Genomic DNA, 15,768 nt, shown 5'->3' on the forward strand with positions numbered 1-15,768 from the left:
ATGTATGTGTGCAATTGAAAGCCTGTATGTGTAAGCCTGAAAAGATAGACAGCGTCGGGCGGATTTTAAATGCCCTGCTCGCGTAAATCCGCCCGGATTTACGCGAGCAGGGCCCTCGCGCGCCGGCGCGCCTATTTTGCATAGGCCGCCGGCACGCGCAGAGCCCCGGGACGCGCATAAGTCCCGGGGGTTTTTTAGGGGGCGTGTTGGGGGCGTGTCGGGGGCGGGGCCGAACAACGCGGCGTTTTGGGGGCGGGACGCGGCGTTTCGGGGCAGGCCCGGGGCGTGGTTTCGGCCCGGGGCGTTCCGGGGCATGGCCGCGCCCTCCGGAACCGCCCCCGGGTCGGGTCTCGGCGCGCATGGATTTACGTCTCCCTCCGGGAGGCGTAAATCCATGCATAAAGGTGGGGGGGGGGGGGTTTTAGATAGGGCCGGGGGGGTGGGTTAGGTAGGGGAAGGGAGGGGAAGGTGAGGGGAGGGCGAAAGAAAGTTCCCTCCGAGGCCGCTCCGATTTCGGAGCGGCCTCGGAGGGAATGGAGGCAGGCTGCGCGGCTTGGCGCATGCCGGCTGCCCAAAATTGGCAGCCTTGCGCGCGCCGATCCAGGATTTTATAAGATACGCGCAGCTACGCGCGTATCTTATAAAATCCAGCGTACTTTTGTTTGCGCCTGGTGCGCCAACAAAAGTACGCGATCGCGCTTTTTAAAAAAATCTACCTCATGTGTGTAAATGTATAATTAAGAGCCTATATAAGTGAGAGAAAAAGCATGTGTATATGTGAGTGACTGAGAGCATGTGTGTATAGGTGTGTAATTGAGAGCCAGTGTGAGAGAGAACGCTGGTATGTGATTGAGAGAGAGGAGAAAGTTCCAAGCAAACCACCCCTCCTCCTGCTAATTCAAAACAATCTCAGGACACCTGGATATCAAACGTTTCCAGGTATGCAGAGCAAAAACATTTTTGTTTCCTTATTTTTCATTACTGGGTCTTTGTGTCTGCTATTTTGAAATATTTTATTGGTATCTAGAAATTTTTTATATGAGTTTTTAATTATTGTGTATTACACTCATCAGCTGTTTCGAAATAATCTGTTCTTTTTGTTAGTACAGTTTTACTGCTGATGATTTTATATTTCTTGATTTGTTTTATAAGGATGGGTGATGTTTCTTTTTTCCTTTATTACACTGCACACAGAGACTCTCTGGCTTGTTGCAGTTTCCAATTCAGTTTTTTCTGCATGCTTCTAGTTATGCGTTTTGGTCTCTTTATTCTTTGTTAGGTGAGGGTCAGCACATGTGACTCAGGTGAGGTTTTCTGTTGGTGTGTAGTTTCTGTGTAGGGCTCTATAACAGCCTGACTTGGTCCGTTTTCCTAATAGGAGATGTATTGGTGTCTTAAGGCCTGGTGTAATATTTCACTGTTGCCTTTTCTTAGGTAAGGTGGTTACTGTTTAAGTGCTGGAAATTAGTGCTGTTTTGGTGTGGGATGCTTACTATTTATGCAATTTCTGTTCAGACAGAATATGTATGTTTTCCTTGTGTCATTTTAAACAATAAAAATAATTACCGGACCTTTACTTTTTATTTCCGCCGTGAATTGTAATGAGCAGTGTGTGACACATATGAGCATGGCCTGTCCGGTGTGTCACGATGGGAAACAGGATGAGAACCTAGCTCCGGTCTGGGCCCTAGAGTCAGGCCTGGGTCCGAGTCGAGATCCTGGCATCAGGGCCCTGGACTAGGTTGAGGTGCAGGCTTTGGGACCTGACCTCTGGGTCGAGACCTGGCATCGGGCATGGATCTGGGTTGAGGCCCTGACATTGGTACCCAGCCTCCAGGCCAAGGCATAGCATCGAGCTTGGGCCCGGGCCATGGTCCAGGCATTGGGACCCAGCCTCCAAATAGAGCCCTGGCTTTGGGATGGTTCTAGGTCAAGGCCCCAGCATCAGGACCCAGCCTCTGGCCTTGGTGTTGTGCCTTGGTTCCGGCTGAGGTCAAAGCCTCGGCCTTGGGTAGGCTAAGACTGAGTTCGGGGTGACCTACTATGGGGCTTTGGCTTAGGCCTTGCTGGCAGCGGATCCCCACTGGACCGGGTAAGTGGGATCCAGGGGAGATCCTTGCCCCGGCATTCTTCCGGGTGGGTGGGAGGCCCTGTTTTCATTTTTTTATTCATTTTTTCTTTTAATGTTTAATTCATTTTTTTCACACAAATGAAATGAATCAAACATTCCATGAACTGAAATTCGAGGGAAAAAAAAACTCCTGAAAATGAACCGAAAAATTAAAATACATTTTTTTGCCCTGCACGGCTTACTAAATATGCTTAATGGATTGGTTTCTTCATAACTGATAGGATTACCATGCACATTCAACTAGAAACATTTTAAATGAAAGTGCTCTAAGGGCAGTGATGTAGGCTTTAGACCTCTCAGGAACCAACTATTATAATTCGGTTTGTTTAGGTCTCCAGAATTCTGCATATTACAAACAATTCAAAATGTAGAACCATCTATTATTGCCAGATTCTATTTATCATTAAAGGTTACATAGTAAATGGTCTATCCAGTCTGCCCATCAAGTTTCTTATGGTAGTAACTGCTGCTTTGAACAGGTTACATCCAAGCCTTATGTTAAGTGTAGTAATATTTAGAATCACACCAAGCAACTATCAAACCCTTAACAAAATTACTGCTAACAAAAATTTGACAGGGTGAGCATCCTTCTTGATAATTCAGACAATGATTCTTGAGTGTGCTTTGCTTTTAGACTTGGGCCGTAGGAGGAATCCTGCACTTTTCCCCTAATATCTGCATATTAGTACCCCAGACTGTAAAAATTGGGGCCAGTTCCTCTATTTTCCCCCTGCTGAAGCACAGAAAGATGTTGCAGTTGTGTCAAAAGCATGAAAGCTAACAGGTACATTTTCAAAGGCCCACATGTGTACATTTTGGGGTTTACGTGCATGGCCGGGCCTTGTGCACATTTTATAACAGGCCTGGCCACATACGTAAACCCCGATATGTGCACAAGTACCGGGCCTGTCAGAAGGGGCAGGCTGAGGGGGCGGAGAGAGGCAGGGTTGGGTGGGGGGGAGAGAGGCAGGGTGGGGTGGGGGGAGGGTAGGGACAGCACCATTAGCTGCTGTCCCAGGGAAGCACGAGCCAGCAGCCAGCCGGCACACGGAAGTTGCTTCTGCTCTGACGGAACAGTAAGTAAAAAAACAAAAAGAATGGGGATAGTTAGGGTTAGGTTATAGGTTGGGGATGATAAGGGAAGAAGTAGGAAGGGTAGGGTTAGGGATAGGAAAGTTCCCTCCCTTAATTGGGAACTGGGGGAGGCTCATGGACGTGCGTGCGCTCCTTTTAAAATCAACCCCTATTTGGCTAAGGGTAGTAATCCCCATGCCTTCTGTTAAGGGTAGTAGCTGCCGCTCCATGCATTTTACCCCTATGGACCCTTTTCTTCATTTCCACCAGTTGATGCCGGTTCTCAGAGACTGCCTTTAGCCCCCTCATGGTCACTTTTAAAGCCATTAGAGGAGATGCTCTCAATCACTTCATGTTTGTGCTTGAAGAGTATGAATCTAGCTGATCACTCATATCAGGGAAAGCCTGACTCAGAGTTCCCTTTGTCAAAGATTGCCATCTGGTGGATCCATGCTATGGAATGTCCTTCCTCCCAAGATTCAGTTGGAATCTGTTTAATAATTTTTTAATAACTATTCACAATCTCAAATATAACGACTCATTGACTTGGTTAAGCTCCTAACTCTGCATATATAAGCCAAACAGAAGTTTATGCTCTCCATATAAAAATCTGTTACAAGTACCCATAATTAAAATTGCTCATTTAGACATCACAAGAAGACGCGCCTTCTTGATCGCCAGTCCTCAACTCTGGAATGCTATCCCCGAAAATCTGAGACACCTTGCCAACTTGAGAAAGAAGTTAAAAAGAACTTAAAAACTTTTCTTTTCAAGAGCGCTTTTGATCCATGTTCCGTTATTTAAATATTCCTTTCTACCCAAACCGATTCTCTTTTATTCGACCCCTTACCCTCGATGTTCCCCCCCCCCCCTTTTTTTTCCTAGTTTTTGTCGCTATCTGGCCACTTTAATTTCAATGTTAACTTAATTTTTTAATTTACCTAGATTATGTTTTATGGCTTATTATGTATGTTTAAATTTTGTAAACTGTTTTGACTACGAGTATGTATATAAACGGTATATTAAAAAAAATTAAATAAATAAATAAATATTCTAGAAAAAGGTCAAAACTCAGTTTTTTGCACAGGTCTTTGAAATACCATGAAAATGTCCTTCAGATTTTATTGATGTGATGTAATGACTTGTTACTTAATGTTAGTTTGCTGTTTGTTTTATCAGTTTTATATTTGGATTTGGTATTCTTTGTTGTTTTTACATTTTTTGTTCTGTGACCCACCAAGAGAAAATATTTAGAATTAGCTAGCTAATATCTAGTAAATAAATAAAAATGAGTGGTTTAAATTTTTTAGTTACCAAATTTTGTCTTTTTTTTTTTTTTGCTAGGGCCTATAAGAGTGCTGCGCTCTGTATACTTTAGGATGGCATTTGAGAAGAGAAAGGAACCAGTTAAAAGTAAATAATTAACATTTAATATTTTTATATGATGTTTTATTAACACTATGCTTAGCCTAAAGTGTATAGTGTTACATTGTACAACTCTACCCTCTAAAGATAACCACCGCTTTGATCCTGTTCTGCTAATTTGTCAACAGAGTTGCTGTAGTAACTGATCTTTTGTCAATTTCAGACCACATACAATGGAAAATAGTATTTACTTTGCAGGTTTGATTAACTTTTTCATACTCCATTGTATGAAGGGCATTAGGTAATTCCTGTGAATGCCAAAAAATGAGACTAGCATTTCATAAAAATAAAGTTTTCTTCTCGATTTTCATGTAAAAAATCTCTGCTTACTAGATGGAACCCTAAATATAATTTATTTATTCACTGAATTTGCACATATACCACTTTTTAACCTACTTTCCAAAGAGAAGGAAGACATGAGATTTGCATGAAAATGAAAACACTATTTTTCGCAATCATCTAATTCTAATGGATGGCAACAAGCAAATAAAACAAAAGTGCATCCTTCTCTTCACTTGGGTCAGTCTGTGGGGAAAGGCAGCTTTACTAGTTTACATTAATGGATAAATTTAAGACTACTGTGAGACTTACTCTTTAGGAGAGGTAAGCATCTGGAAAATAACCCAAATTCAAAAGAGCGCGCGGCCTATATGTGTGCGCACTACCCGGCATGCGTACATATACGCCTGATTTTATAAAATGCGCATGCAGGCGCACACACATTATAAAATCCAGGGTCGGCGCACGCAAGGGGGTGCACAATTGTGCACCTTGCGCGTGCCGAGCCATGCTGCTTTCCTCCGTTCCCTTCCCCTTAGCCTGACCTTCCCACCTCTTCCCCTAACCTTTCCCCCCAACCCTACTCTAACCCCACCTGATCTTTATTTTACCTTTTGCACCTGCCTCCAGGCAGGCGCAAGTTGCGCGCTCCGGCCGATTGCTGGCACACAATCTCTGGCACAGTGGCCTTTTTCCGCTGACCACCCCTGCCCCACCTCTTTTTTCAAGCCCTGGGACTTACACGCATCTCGGGGCTTTACGCGCATTGCCGGGCCTTTTGAAAATAGGCCCAGCTCGCATAATCCCCCTACGCGCGTAAATCTTCCTGGATTTATGCGCATATGTCTTTGAAAATCTGCTCCATGCGTGTAAATCCAGAGAATTTACGCACGTCACCAGCCTTGCATGCACCAGGCCTATTTTAAAAAGGCCCAGCGATGCGCATAAAGCCCCAGGATGCGTGTAAGTCCTGGGGCTTGAAAAAATGGGAGGGGCGGGGTGTGGGCAGTCTGGTGGTGGGGCGGGGCAGGGGTAAGGCTCCCAGCACAGCAGCCATATTTGCCACTGTGCTGTGGATTGTGCGCTGGCCAACTGCCGGCAGGCACAAAAGGTTAAACAAAAATTTGGGGAGGGGGGTTTGAAGGTCAGGTTAGGGGGAAGGGAAGGAACGGGGAAGGCTATGCGGCTCGACGCGTGCAAGGTGCACAATTGTGCACCCCTTTTGCGCGCACTGACCCTGGATTTTATAACTTGTGCGTGCCTGCGCGCGCAAGGTATAAAGTCAGGGGTACATGTGCACGTGCCAGGTAGCGCACGCACCTGTACGCCCGCGCACAACCTTTTAAAATCTACCCCGATAGAAACAATGGTAAGGTACATCGAAAATCTGAATGCACTCACAATTCTAACAAGAGACTGCCCTTTTCTTGAACCACCACCTTTGTCACATTAGTAACTACTCCAAACAGATATGGTAGTGATATGGCAAGCTAGGTAGGTTTGCAAGTCTGGACCTCCCACAAAAGACACCCTTACTATATGTTTTTGGGAGTACATAACTCCAACCAACTTATTACATAGCATTGCATTAGCTCTCAACAGATAAAGACCATTTGGCCCATCCATTTACCCCTGCCTATACTAGTTCTAGTGTGATGAACGTGCTGAAGCTGCTAGGGGAAGATAAAACCAGTTAGCCAATAGTGGCTTTGCATTCCTGGCCTAAGGGGATGATAAAACCTGGTGGACAAGGAAACATAAGGCTGCTGGGAAATGTAGTTTGCAGACATTTTGCAAAAGCCCAATTAAGGAAAGAGCAGCAGTCACAGAGAACGTGTGAATAATTAGGAGTCACAGCTGAGGCAAATTACAAAGTGGTCAGCTTTGTGGGGGGAGTTAAAAGAGAGAGAATTATTGCTATAGTCAGAGGGAGAGGAGGAGAGAGACAGAACCAGAGGAAATGGACTTGTCTAGATGTAAGAATAGAGGTGTCCTGGCTGTTTATAATTATCAGTCTTGTGCTAATTTAGCCATATTTGTATGTGCTAGCATATGTCCAATATATGTTGTGACTTGCATGTAGAAATCCTGCTATCTCAAAAGGAAGTGAAAGTCCCAAGTGTGAAGTAATTGCTGGCATATGGAATAAAGTGATTTTTTAATGCAAGTAACTGCCTTTGAATTTCTGTTCCAGAGAACTGTCAGCAGGTTGTGCAGGGCTCAGGCAGTGACCTATTACCCTGGTTAAAACCCTTCCTTGTTTTTATCTCACCTTCTGTGCTAAAGATTAATTCTCAGATGTCTTTATCTTTTTTTGCAGTTAGCTAGAAATTGTACAAGTTATTGTGACACCCATGCTAGGGCACCTACCACCTCTCTAAGTTTTTCTGAGAATATAACCAAAATCTTACTGCTGCTTCATACTGATTGCCTTTGCCAAATGCCACCTCTTCCAGGAAGACTGATACATACCTAAACCAAAACCTTGTTTACATATCTGCTGTAAACCAAATATGTTAGCCAAACCAAAGTTGCGTAACCCTTCATTTTATACATGTAATTCCTAAATGCTCTACATTTTCACCACTCCCTCTCAACCAAATAAGGTCCAGGCTGAACTTGTTATCCACATGAATAAAAACTTTAAACTAGAAGTATAACTAAAAAATAAGCAAGTTTATTTTAGTGCCTGTCTTCATTATAAAAATGAAGGCACAATGGGCCTTATTTTCCAATAACGCATTAGGGGGTGTTACCAATGCAAATGAGGCTTCTTTCGTGCAGTGGGGAAACATCGTGTGCGGCGATGTTTTCGCCATTCGCGAAAACATTAGCACCGCACGCGATGTTTTCCCACTGCACGATGATTCGTTCAGTCTTTTCTTGCGGTGCACAATAATTGCCGGTTTGAGAGAGAGAGAGAGAGAGAGAGAGAGAGAGAGAGAGAGAGAGAGAGAGAGAGAGAGAGAGAGAGAGCGAGCCTTACTATAGTGCCTATGCCCTACATAGGTATTTTAACCCCTATAGGAGGGCCATCTACTAACTCGGGGTGGGGATTAGGTATGAGCATCGGGGGTTGGGGGCCACTTTCGCATTCCACATGAGACCTACGGACAGAACAGTGGTCTCTAGTGCAGATTTGCTGGCCGTCGGAGTGAGAACGCTCACTCCAAGAAGTGGTTTGGGCAACGTTCTCTCTACCTAGCTTGATGGACACTCTACCTGGGCAACAACATGCTAGGTGGAGAGAATGTTGGCCAAATCTCCGCTTGGAGTGAGCGTCCTCACTCCGACGGCCAGCAAATCTGCACTAGAGACCACTGTTCAGTCCGTAGGTCTCATGTGGAATGCGAAAGTGGCCCCCAACCCCCGACGCTCATACCTAATCCCCACCCCGAGTTAGTAGGTGGCCCTCCCATAGGGGTTAAAATACCTATGTAGGGCATAGGCACTATAGTAAGTCTCTCTCTCTCTCTCTCTCTCTCTCTCTCTCTCTCTCTCTCTCTCTCTCTCTCTCTCTGTAACGCAATAGAATAAAACATGGCAAATAAAAAATCATTGAATTACTACCTTCACTAACTGTTGCATAGATTTTAGTCTTTCTAAAAATTCATCCTAATTGTTTTGAAAATTTAAAGCACTAGACAACATGCATATTATGTATTAAAGTTTTATTCATTGAAGTTAAGAATATTTTTCTCATTAGAAAGATGTGGTTAAATATTTAGAGAAGATGTCATGATGTATTGGAAAAATCAGAAAATAAAGACGATTTCTCTATGACAAACTAAATTGTTTTAAAAGAGAAGCTGGTTTCATCAGACAGCATTTATTATTTTTTTCATAATTTAAGACTCAAGCTTTGTACCAAGCATAAGCGTTGTAACAAAAGTATAACTCTTGTTTTCAGCAAATCCTTCCGAAGAGATAACTGGAACTCAAAATATCTTTTACCACATATTCCCCCCCTTACAAAAATATCTTGTCAGATATTCATTCGATGTATTAACAACTATTTACATACAGCCACTCCATAGGCCAGTAAGATTTTTAACGTTGTTTGAAAACAACGTTTGAGGCAAACAGTAGCAAACAGCAGCAGCAAAATGTACAAAACTGAAATACCAACCCAGGATATTTATTCACTCTTAGTCAGACTGTTGTGTTTCACCTCTTACATAACATTCAAGTGCGATTTCTCACAGTGCTACCTTGGCAACAAACTAAAAATATCGAGCTTTCTCTGTGATTATCTGGTGTCTGGCAGTCTCCAGAATGGGAAATAACTCTGTCACGGCTGGAAAAGTCTCAAGGGACTTTACCCTCTGCGTTTATGCATTACAAATTTAACCTGACATTGTTTTTGTTTTCCTCTAGTTCTAAAATCTACTACAAACTAGTTTGGGATTTTCATTTCCCACAAACATTCATTTTTTTACAGCTGAGCTATATATTAATGATGGGAACCAGCACTGTTTCCATACCATTTAGACTTGACCTTCACATAATTTTAAACAATTATTTTACCTCCATTCATTAATGGTCAACATATCAATAAAGTGCTATCCTGCCACCTGCATTTCTCATTCCTTCTCAGCGCTGAAAAATGAATAGAAATGCAAGTCTACAAAATTGTCTTTGACATATTTCGTAATTAAGGTGCAACATTAATTTACCTTAGAAAAACATTTTACAGCTATGTGCATTTAAGCTGAACACAGAAAATATTGAGTAACAAAATATTTAAGATGATGCTAGACTTGTATTAACTGAATTGAATTGATCCCACAAAAAGAAATGTTCTAACACTGAAGCCTTTCCTTGTCCAAAAATTGTTCCTTTGAGGTGCTAGAGTAGGAGGGTTTCTTAGAATTTTAGACTTTTTCCCAACCAATAATATAAGCTATTTTATATAACAGGTAAAGAAGATGCAGGATCACAGAATGCTTATAAATCATAAACCAATTCCACCCTTTTTTGTTTCTGGTGAATGTTTCTGAGGGACAGGATTGTTATAATGTTCCTCCTTTTGAGGTGGTGGTTCCAAGTGCTCAGTCACTTTCCTCTGCAGGCTGCAACAGGTCCTGCCTGGGACTGTCCAGTTCCCCAGCTAAAGGCGCTGCTGCCATTGGGAAAGCACAGAGGGATGGGGATGTATCATCGCTCTGCAATGTAGATGGGACAGGGCAGATCCTGTCCGGTGTCAGTGCTGAGGAGAGGCAGGGGACAGCAGCAGCAGCAGCAGCTGCAGAGATCCCAGGGTACAGCAGTGGGATGGAACCTGCTGCTGTCGCCGGATACAGATACTTCTCCATGCTGTGCTTCTCTAGGAAGGGCATGTAGGCAGTGGCTGCAGATGGGGAAATGAAATAGAAAGGCAGGCACAGCGGTGCTTGCTGGCCAAAGGGAGCACCCCCGAAGGCCATGAGGGAACTGAGCAAGGCTGCATCAGCTCTGAGTGCTGGCTCCCTGCCACCTGGGCACTCCCTCTTAAACCTCTTAGGTGGTAGCTCATCTACAGGTTCCTTTTTGATGGCAATATTCCTGACTGCTTGGGATTGGCTCAGGTTCCTGGCTGCCTCAGCTTTTCCTTCCTGCTTCTCACTTTCTCCACCATAGCCACTGTCTGTGTCCGTATCATTCTCATTCAGCTCCACATTCTGTATCCTCTGAATCACTGGGACACAGTTTGCCTGATGTTCTGTTTTGCAGCTGCTGTGATCTTGTGCAGATCTTTTGCTCTCAGAAACTTGCTGAGTCAGCAGTGGGCCAGGTAACAACTGGTTGGAGAGGGAGTGCAAATGATTGATGAGCTGGGCACATCTCTGCTCCCTGGGAGTCCAGCTTTCATACCGGGAAAGGTACTGCAAGACTTCTTTGGCACAAGACTGAAATCCAGAGTGGAAGGCATCCAAATCTGACTGTATGGGGGATTTCAGAGATCGCTCCCCTGTGACAGGAAAAACAGAAGCAACATTAGTATCCTTATTTAGTTACAATATGGATTAGCATGACTTTCCAAATCAACAGCAATACTAAAAAGAAAGAGTGTCTATAATTCTTAATTTAATAATTTACTTTGCTGCAGTGTATCTCCTTTGCAATCTTCCCTGCCTGCACCTCATTACTAAACAAAATTCTTTATTGGGTTGATCTTCTGGAAAACTTACAGAAAAGTTATACATATATGCACAGTTTGAGATGAATTAAAAATATTTTATTTCTTTATAAACCTCAAGCAAAACTATCCCAGATCAATTCTGGCATGCTGTGAAAGATAGGGCAAGAACCTAAGGTATAGATTTTCAAACCTCCGGCGTGTGTAAATCCCAGGGTTTACGCGCGTAGCTGGGCCTTATGCAGGCCAAGCCATTTTTCAAATGGGCCAAGCCATTTTTCAAATGGGCCCAGCCATGTGCCTAAACCCTGGGACGCATGTAAGTGCCGGGGCCTTAAAATGGGGCGTCCGGGGGCGGTGCCTGGCACAGCGGCCTTGGCAGGAGCAAAAGGTATGACAAAAAACCTGGGGTAGTTAGGATAGGGATAGGGGAAGGAAGGTTAGTGTTGCGAAGTTTAAGGAGCAGACTGGGAGGGAACTGGGGAAGGCCCTGATGAGTCACTGTGAGATTTTGCAGAATTAGACCCCACCTTGTGCGCGCCAACCTGGCATTTTATAACAACCACGCACCAGCACGTGCATGTTATAAAATTGTGCGACTGTGTGTGCGCACATGTAAGTTTTGAAAATCTACCCCATGTTTGTGATATCCATTTCATGCACTGGCCTCTTACAGCTGGCTTACCATTCTGAAAAGCAATTATCTTCTGATGCTGCTGTTCTGTTAAGGCTGTTAAAGCTTTCAAGTGTTTCAAAGTTAACTCCAAAACTACAGCCTTCTCCAGATGCCCTAATGTCTTAAAGTGAAAAACAAAAAGAGCAACTTGTTACTTCATGTACTTAACAATGGAATACTATCACAGTGTATGCTCAACAGCATGGAACCAAATACATTCTTTAAGCTTTCTCTATATTGCTCTGCTTTAACTCAGACACTTGTGTTTTTCTTCCTGTTTAAGTACCTTGTAACAAAGCAGCAAACCAATTTGCCTTCTTCTGAGGTAATTCTTTAATTGTTATTTTTGTAAGAAGGCAAACAACATATACCTTACCGTCAGTTTCAGATGTTCAGGCAACAAATCTTTCAGCTGAGCTATACACTCATTAATCCTATCCCGTCGTTTCTTTTCTATCAATCTATGTGGTAGTTTGTATGTTTCCTGAATATAAAAATAGAAAAGGACACATTACATAATGGAAACTGAAGATACCTTCAACTGCATTCCATTAATCTCCAGATTTACCACCTTTCCTGTAAGTTAAGTGTGACTCTTAAAATTCATGGGGTAAAATACTTTAGTTAAGAAAAACATGCTTACCTTTTTAAAATCAGCAAAGACAATTTTCTGGACAGTTTATTAAAAGCTAAAAAAAAGCTTTAAAAAACTTACCTTGCTTTCATCACGCTTCATGCCTCTTCTAGGTTTACACATATATAAAGATGGATAGTCCATTCTGTAAAGTACAGATGAAATATAATTATGTTCTAGCTGTATTTCCACTTTAAATTTCAAATGCCTTTATTGTCAAAATGCACAGGTACCTTACCCTATGAAATCTCTGTGCTCCAGCAACTGTCTTTCCTGCAAACGAGGAATTCCTTCGTCCATATTTGGCAAGAGCTGAGGTTTTTTTTAAATTTGTAAACTGGTAGTCTTTGATACTCTCTAAAACCCTGCACATCCAGACTTCTGCAATTGAAAGTGAGAACCAGTTTCTAGCCTGCACTCTTGCACACTGCTGCTGCTTCTTTGCAGGGAAAACAAATGGCTGCTAAAGTCGTAAAATGACTTACAGCCGCCACCTATTGGTCAGAAAATATAGCAGACAGAAAAGGCAGACAGTACTTAGAACAAAGAATTTTAAACGGAGCCAGTTTTCCCTTAGGCTTTCACACATATAAAAATGGGTTTAAAATATTTGTTAGAAGTAGGTCTCTGCATAATATGAGCATTCACAAATTAATGCATTTTCGTTGGTATCAAAATATTTATATACTGAACAAGGAAATGTTCCATGGTTGCTATACCTCTTATATCTGCTAGCTGTTTGATATATAGACATATGGCACACATTGAAATTATGAATATAAAAAGTAATGACAACTTCTTGTTGTTTATCAGATTCAGAACTGTTCACCAATAGTCTAGATTTATTTAGTGCACAAGTATAAATGCAACCTATTACCTTCCCCGACAGTTAAGATGCCCTTATTTATAAGAGAGGATTCTATTTCCTGTTCTGCCATATCAAAACATTTATTTATTTTGCTTTACTTTCCAAAATCTGACTATTCCATAACTGCAAGCCCTGCCATTTCTTAGTCCAGTACTTATGCAGATAACAACACAGGTCAAATCTCTTTAAGACAAGAATTTGTCAAAGTAAAAAGTTTAATAAAAGAAGGCAAAGCATTGGCAAGAGAAAAATACCAGAGAAGAAAAAAATTCCAAAACATAGTGCCCAGAAAAAAATAAATGACAGTATGTCTAGATGATAAAGAGGCCCCATTTTCTTAAGTATAAGACCTAAGACCCCCAAAATGGTGCACAGATTTAGAGTAATTAAATAGATACAATATTCAATTCACTCACTGTCTCCTTTTGTCTCTTCCCTTATCAACTATCTGTTCATGTACACAGACTATTAACTCAAGGGATGTTTTCTTATGGTTGAATTCTTAGTATTATTTTTTCTAATTTATATTTTAGAGCAGGAATCAGCATTATTTTGGGACAGAGTACAGAAAAAAATTACATATAAGATGAAGTGTCAATCAACAAAATGGGGCAGATAAGAAGAGGGTTAGGGTTTCTCTCTTTCTTACCACTTCTCTCTCTCACACACAACTCTCATTCTTTCTCTATCTCATTCTCTATCTCTCTATCTCATTCTTTCTCTATCTCTCTATCTCTCTTTGCAATCTTACTTCCTGTCTCTTTCACATCCTTTAAGGATACTAATCAAATAGGAGAGTTAGGGCATCCCAACAGAGAGGTTCCATTAAAAGCAAACATAGTCCATGTACCTATATGTAAAAAATCACTGAAGCTAATGATTTCCAAATTATCCCAAACAATTGAAAAGCAGGTTGTTAATACAAACAAAAAACACACTTTGAAATGTCAGAAATCTAAGAAGTAAGATGGGAGAGTTAGAGTGTATAGCAGCAAAAGATGAGATTGACATAATTGGCAACACAGAAACCTGGTGGAAGGAGGATAACCAATGGGACAATGCTATATCAGGGTACAAATTATATCGCAATGATAGGGAGGATCAACTTGGTGAGGATGTGGCACTTTATGTCCGGGAGGGTATAGAGTACAACAGGATAAAGATCATACAAGAGATTAAATGCTCAGTAGAAGCTATATGGGTAGAAATCCCATGTGTGTTGGGTAAGAGTATAGTGATAGGAGTATACTACAATCCACCTGGACAAAATAGTTAGACAGATGATGAAATGCTAAGAGAAATCAAGAAAGCAAACCAATTTGGCAGTGCAATAATAATGGGAGATTTCAATTACCCCAATATTGATTGGGTAAATGTAACATCAGGACTTGCTAGAGACATAAAGTTTCTGGATGTAATAAATGACTGCTTCATGGAGCAATTAGTTCAGGAACCAACAAGAGAGGGAGCTATTTTAGATTTAATTCTTAGAGGAACGCAGGATTTGTGTTGTGTTCCACGCCCGTGACTGGCCATGGGCACGGCCCCCTACCTCATCCGCGGTGGCGACTTGCCATGGCAGCCCCTAGAAATTCCCCTGGACTGGTGCCCGTCGCTCCGGTGCAGGTCCCCGGGCTGGCCGCCGGGTGGGGAGCCGTCCCTGCTCCTCCCTTGTGGCGTCCTGCAGTCTTTCCTCCGCGGAGGAAATCCAAGATGGCCGCCGCCATCTTTAGGCATGAGGCTGCGCCTCCTCATTAGAATTAAAGGGACTTGATCCCTTTAACCATCTTCAGCTGTTCCCTTTGAGCCAGAGCAGAGGAATTATAAAAGGAGACTTCCTCTGCTCATTCCTCGACTTGGCTACGTCCCATGTAGTCAGGTCTACTTGCTTCAGTGAGTTCTTCTACTTTGGATCCTTATTCCTGTCTCGTCTTGGTGTTCCTGGTTCCTGACTTCGGACTGGCTAGTGGTGATTCCAGGTGTGTGACTTCGGACTGGCAAGCGGTGATTGCTGGTGTGTGACTTCGGACTGGCAAGCAGCGATCCCTTGGTATAGACCTCGGACTGGTAAGCGCCGACCCTCTGACACTTGACCTCGGACTTCTTCTGGACCATCATCTCCAAAGGCCCACCTAAATCCCAGTGGCCCGGGTCCCTACGGCCTCTTCCCGGGGTGACTGCGGGCTTCCAGGGGTGAAGCTCCAATTAGCCCTTGTACCAAACTTTCGACTCCTTGACCTCTCAAATGTCCACCTAAGTCCCAGCGGTCCGGGTCCCTAAGGGCTCCCTCTGGGGGGACCGCGGACTTCCAGTGGCAAAGACTCCATTCTTCTCCTTCACGTCACGACTCTTCATCTGCTTCCACAGTTGCCTCAGTCTCCAGTGCCGAGGGTCAGCTGGTCGCATCTTCTGTTCTGCCTCGCCACCTGACGGGAGAACCTAAGGATCTTCCTCCTAAGGTATACCATCCTCCCGTCGGCCCAAGGGTTCACAAGCCTGAGCATAACAATTTGGTGAGAGAGGTAATGGTGGTGGGGCCACTTGGAAACAGTGATCATAACAT

At 43.0% G+C, this 15,768-nt stretch overlaps 1 protein-coding gene across 1 annotated transcript; it reads right to left on the reverse strand.

Moving 5' to 3' along the window:
* Positions 1-8,718: 8,718 nt before the first annotated feature.
* On the reverse strand, positions 8,719-12,806 carry BHLHE41 (basic helix-loop-helix family member e41). The gene is made up of 5 exons (XM_029600164.1): positions 12,576-12,806; positions 12,419-12,482; positions 12,080-12,187; positions 11,713-11,824; positions 8,719-10,859 (listed from the first exon to the last, which is right to left on the reverse strand). The coding sequence occupies exons 1-5, from the start codon at positions 12,635-12,637 to the stop codon at positions 9,961-9,963; spliced, it is 1,245 nt and encodes a 414-aa protein (XP_029456024.1). The 5' UTR covers positions 12,638-12,806; the 3' UTR covers positions 8,719-9,960.
* Between the last annotated feature and the right edge of the window lie 2,962 nt (positions 12,807-15,768).

Source organism: Rhinatrema bivittatum, chromosome 4 (assembly GCF_901001135.1).
Source record: "Rhinatrema bivittatum chromosome 4, aRhiBiv1.1, whole genome shotgun sequence".
NCBI classification, from domain to species: domain Eukaryota; kingdom Metazoa; phylum Chordata; class Amphibia; order Gymnophiona; family Rhinatrematidae; genus Rhinatrema; species Rhinatrema bivittatum.

Coding starts and splice junctions, on each gene's coding strand:
- BHLHE41 (XM_029600164.1), bottom strand. CDS start 12,637: ATGGACGAAGGAATTCCTCGTTTGCAGGAAAGACAGTTGCTGGAGCAC. Junction 12,483..12,575: donor GAGCACAGAGATTTCATAGG/GTAAGGTACCTG, acceptor TGTACTTTACAG/AATGGACTATCCATCTTTAT. Junction 11,825..12,079: donor CTGAACATCTGAAACTGACG/GTAAGGTATATG, acceptor TTTCACTTTAAG/ACATTAGGGCATCTGGAGAA.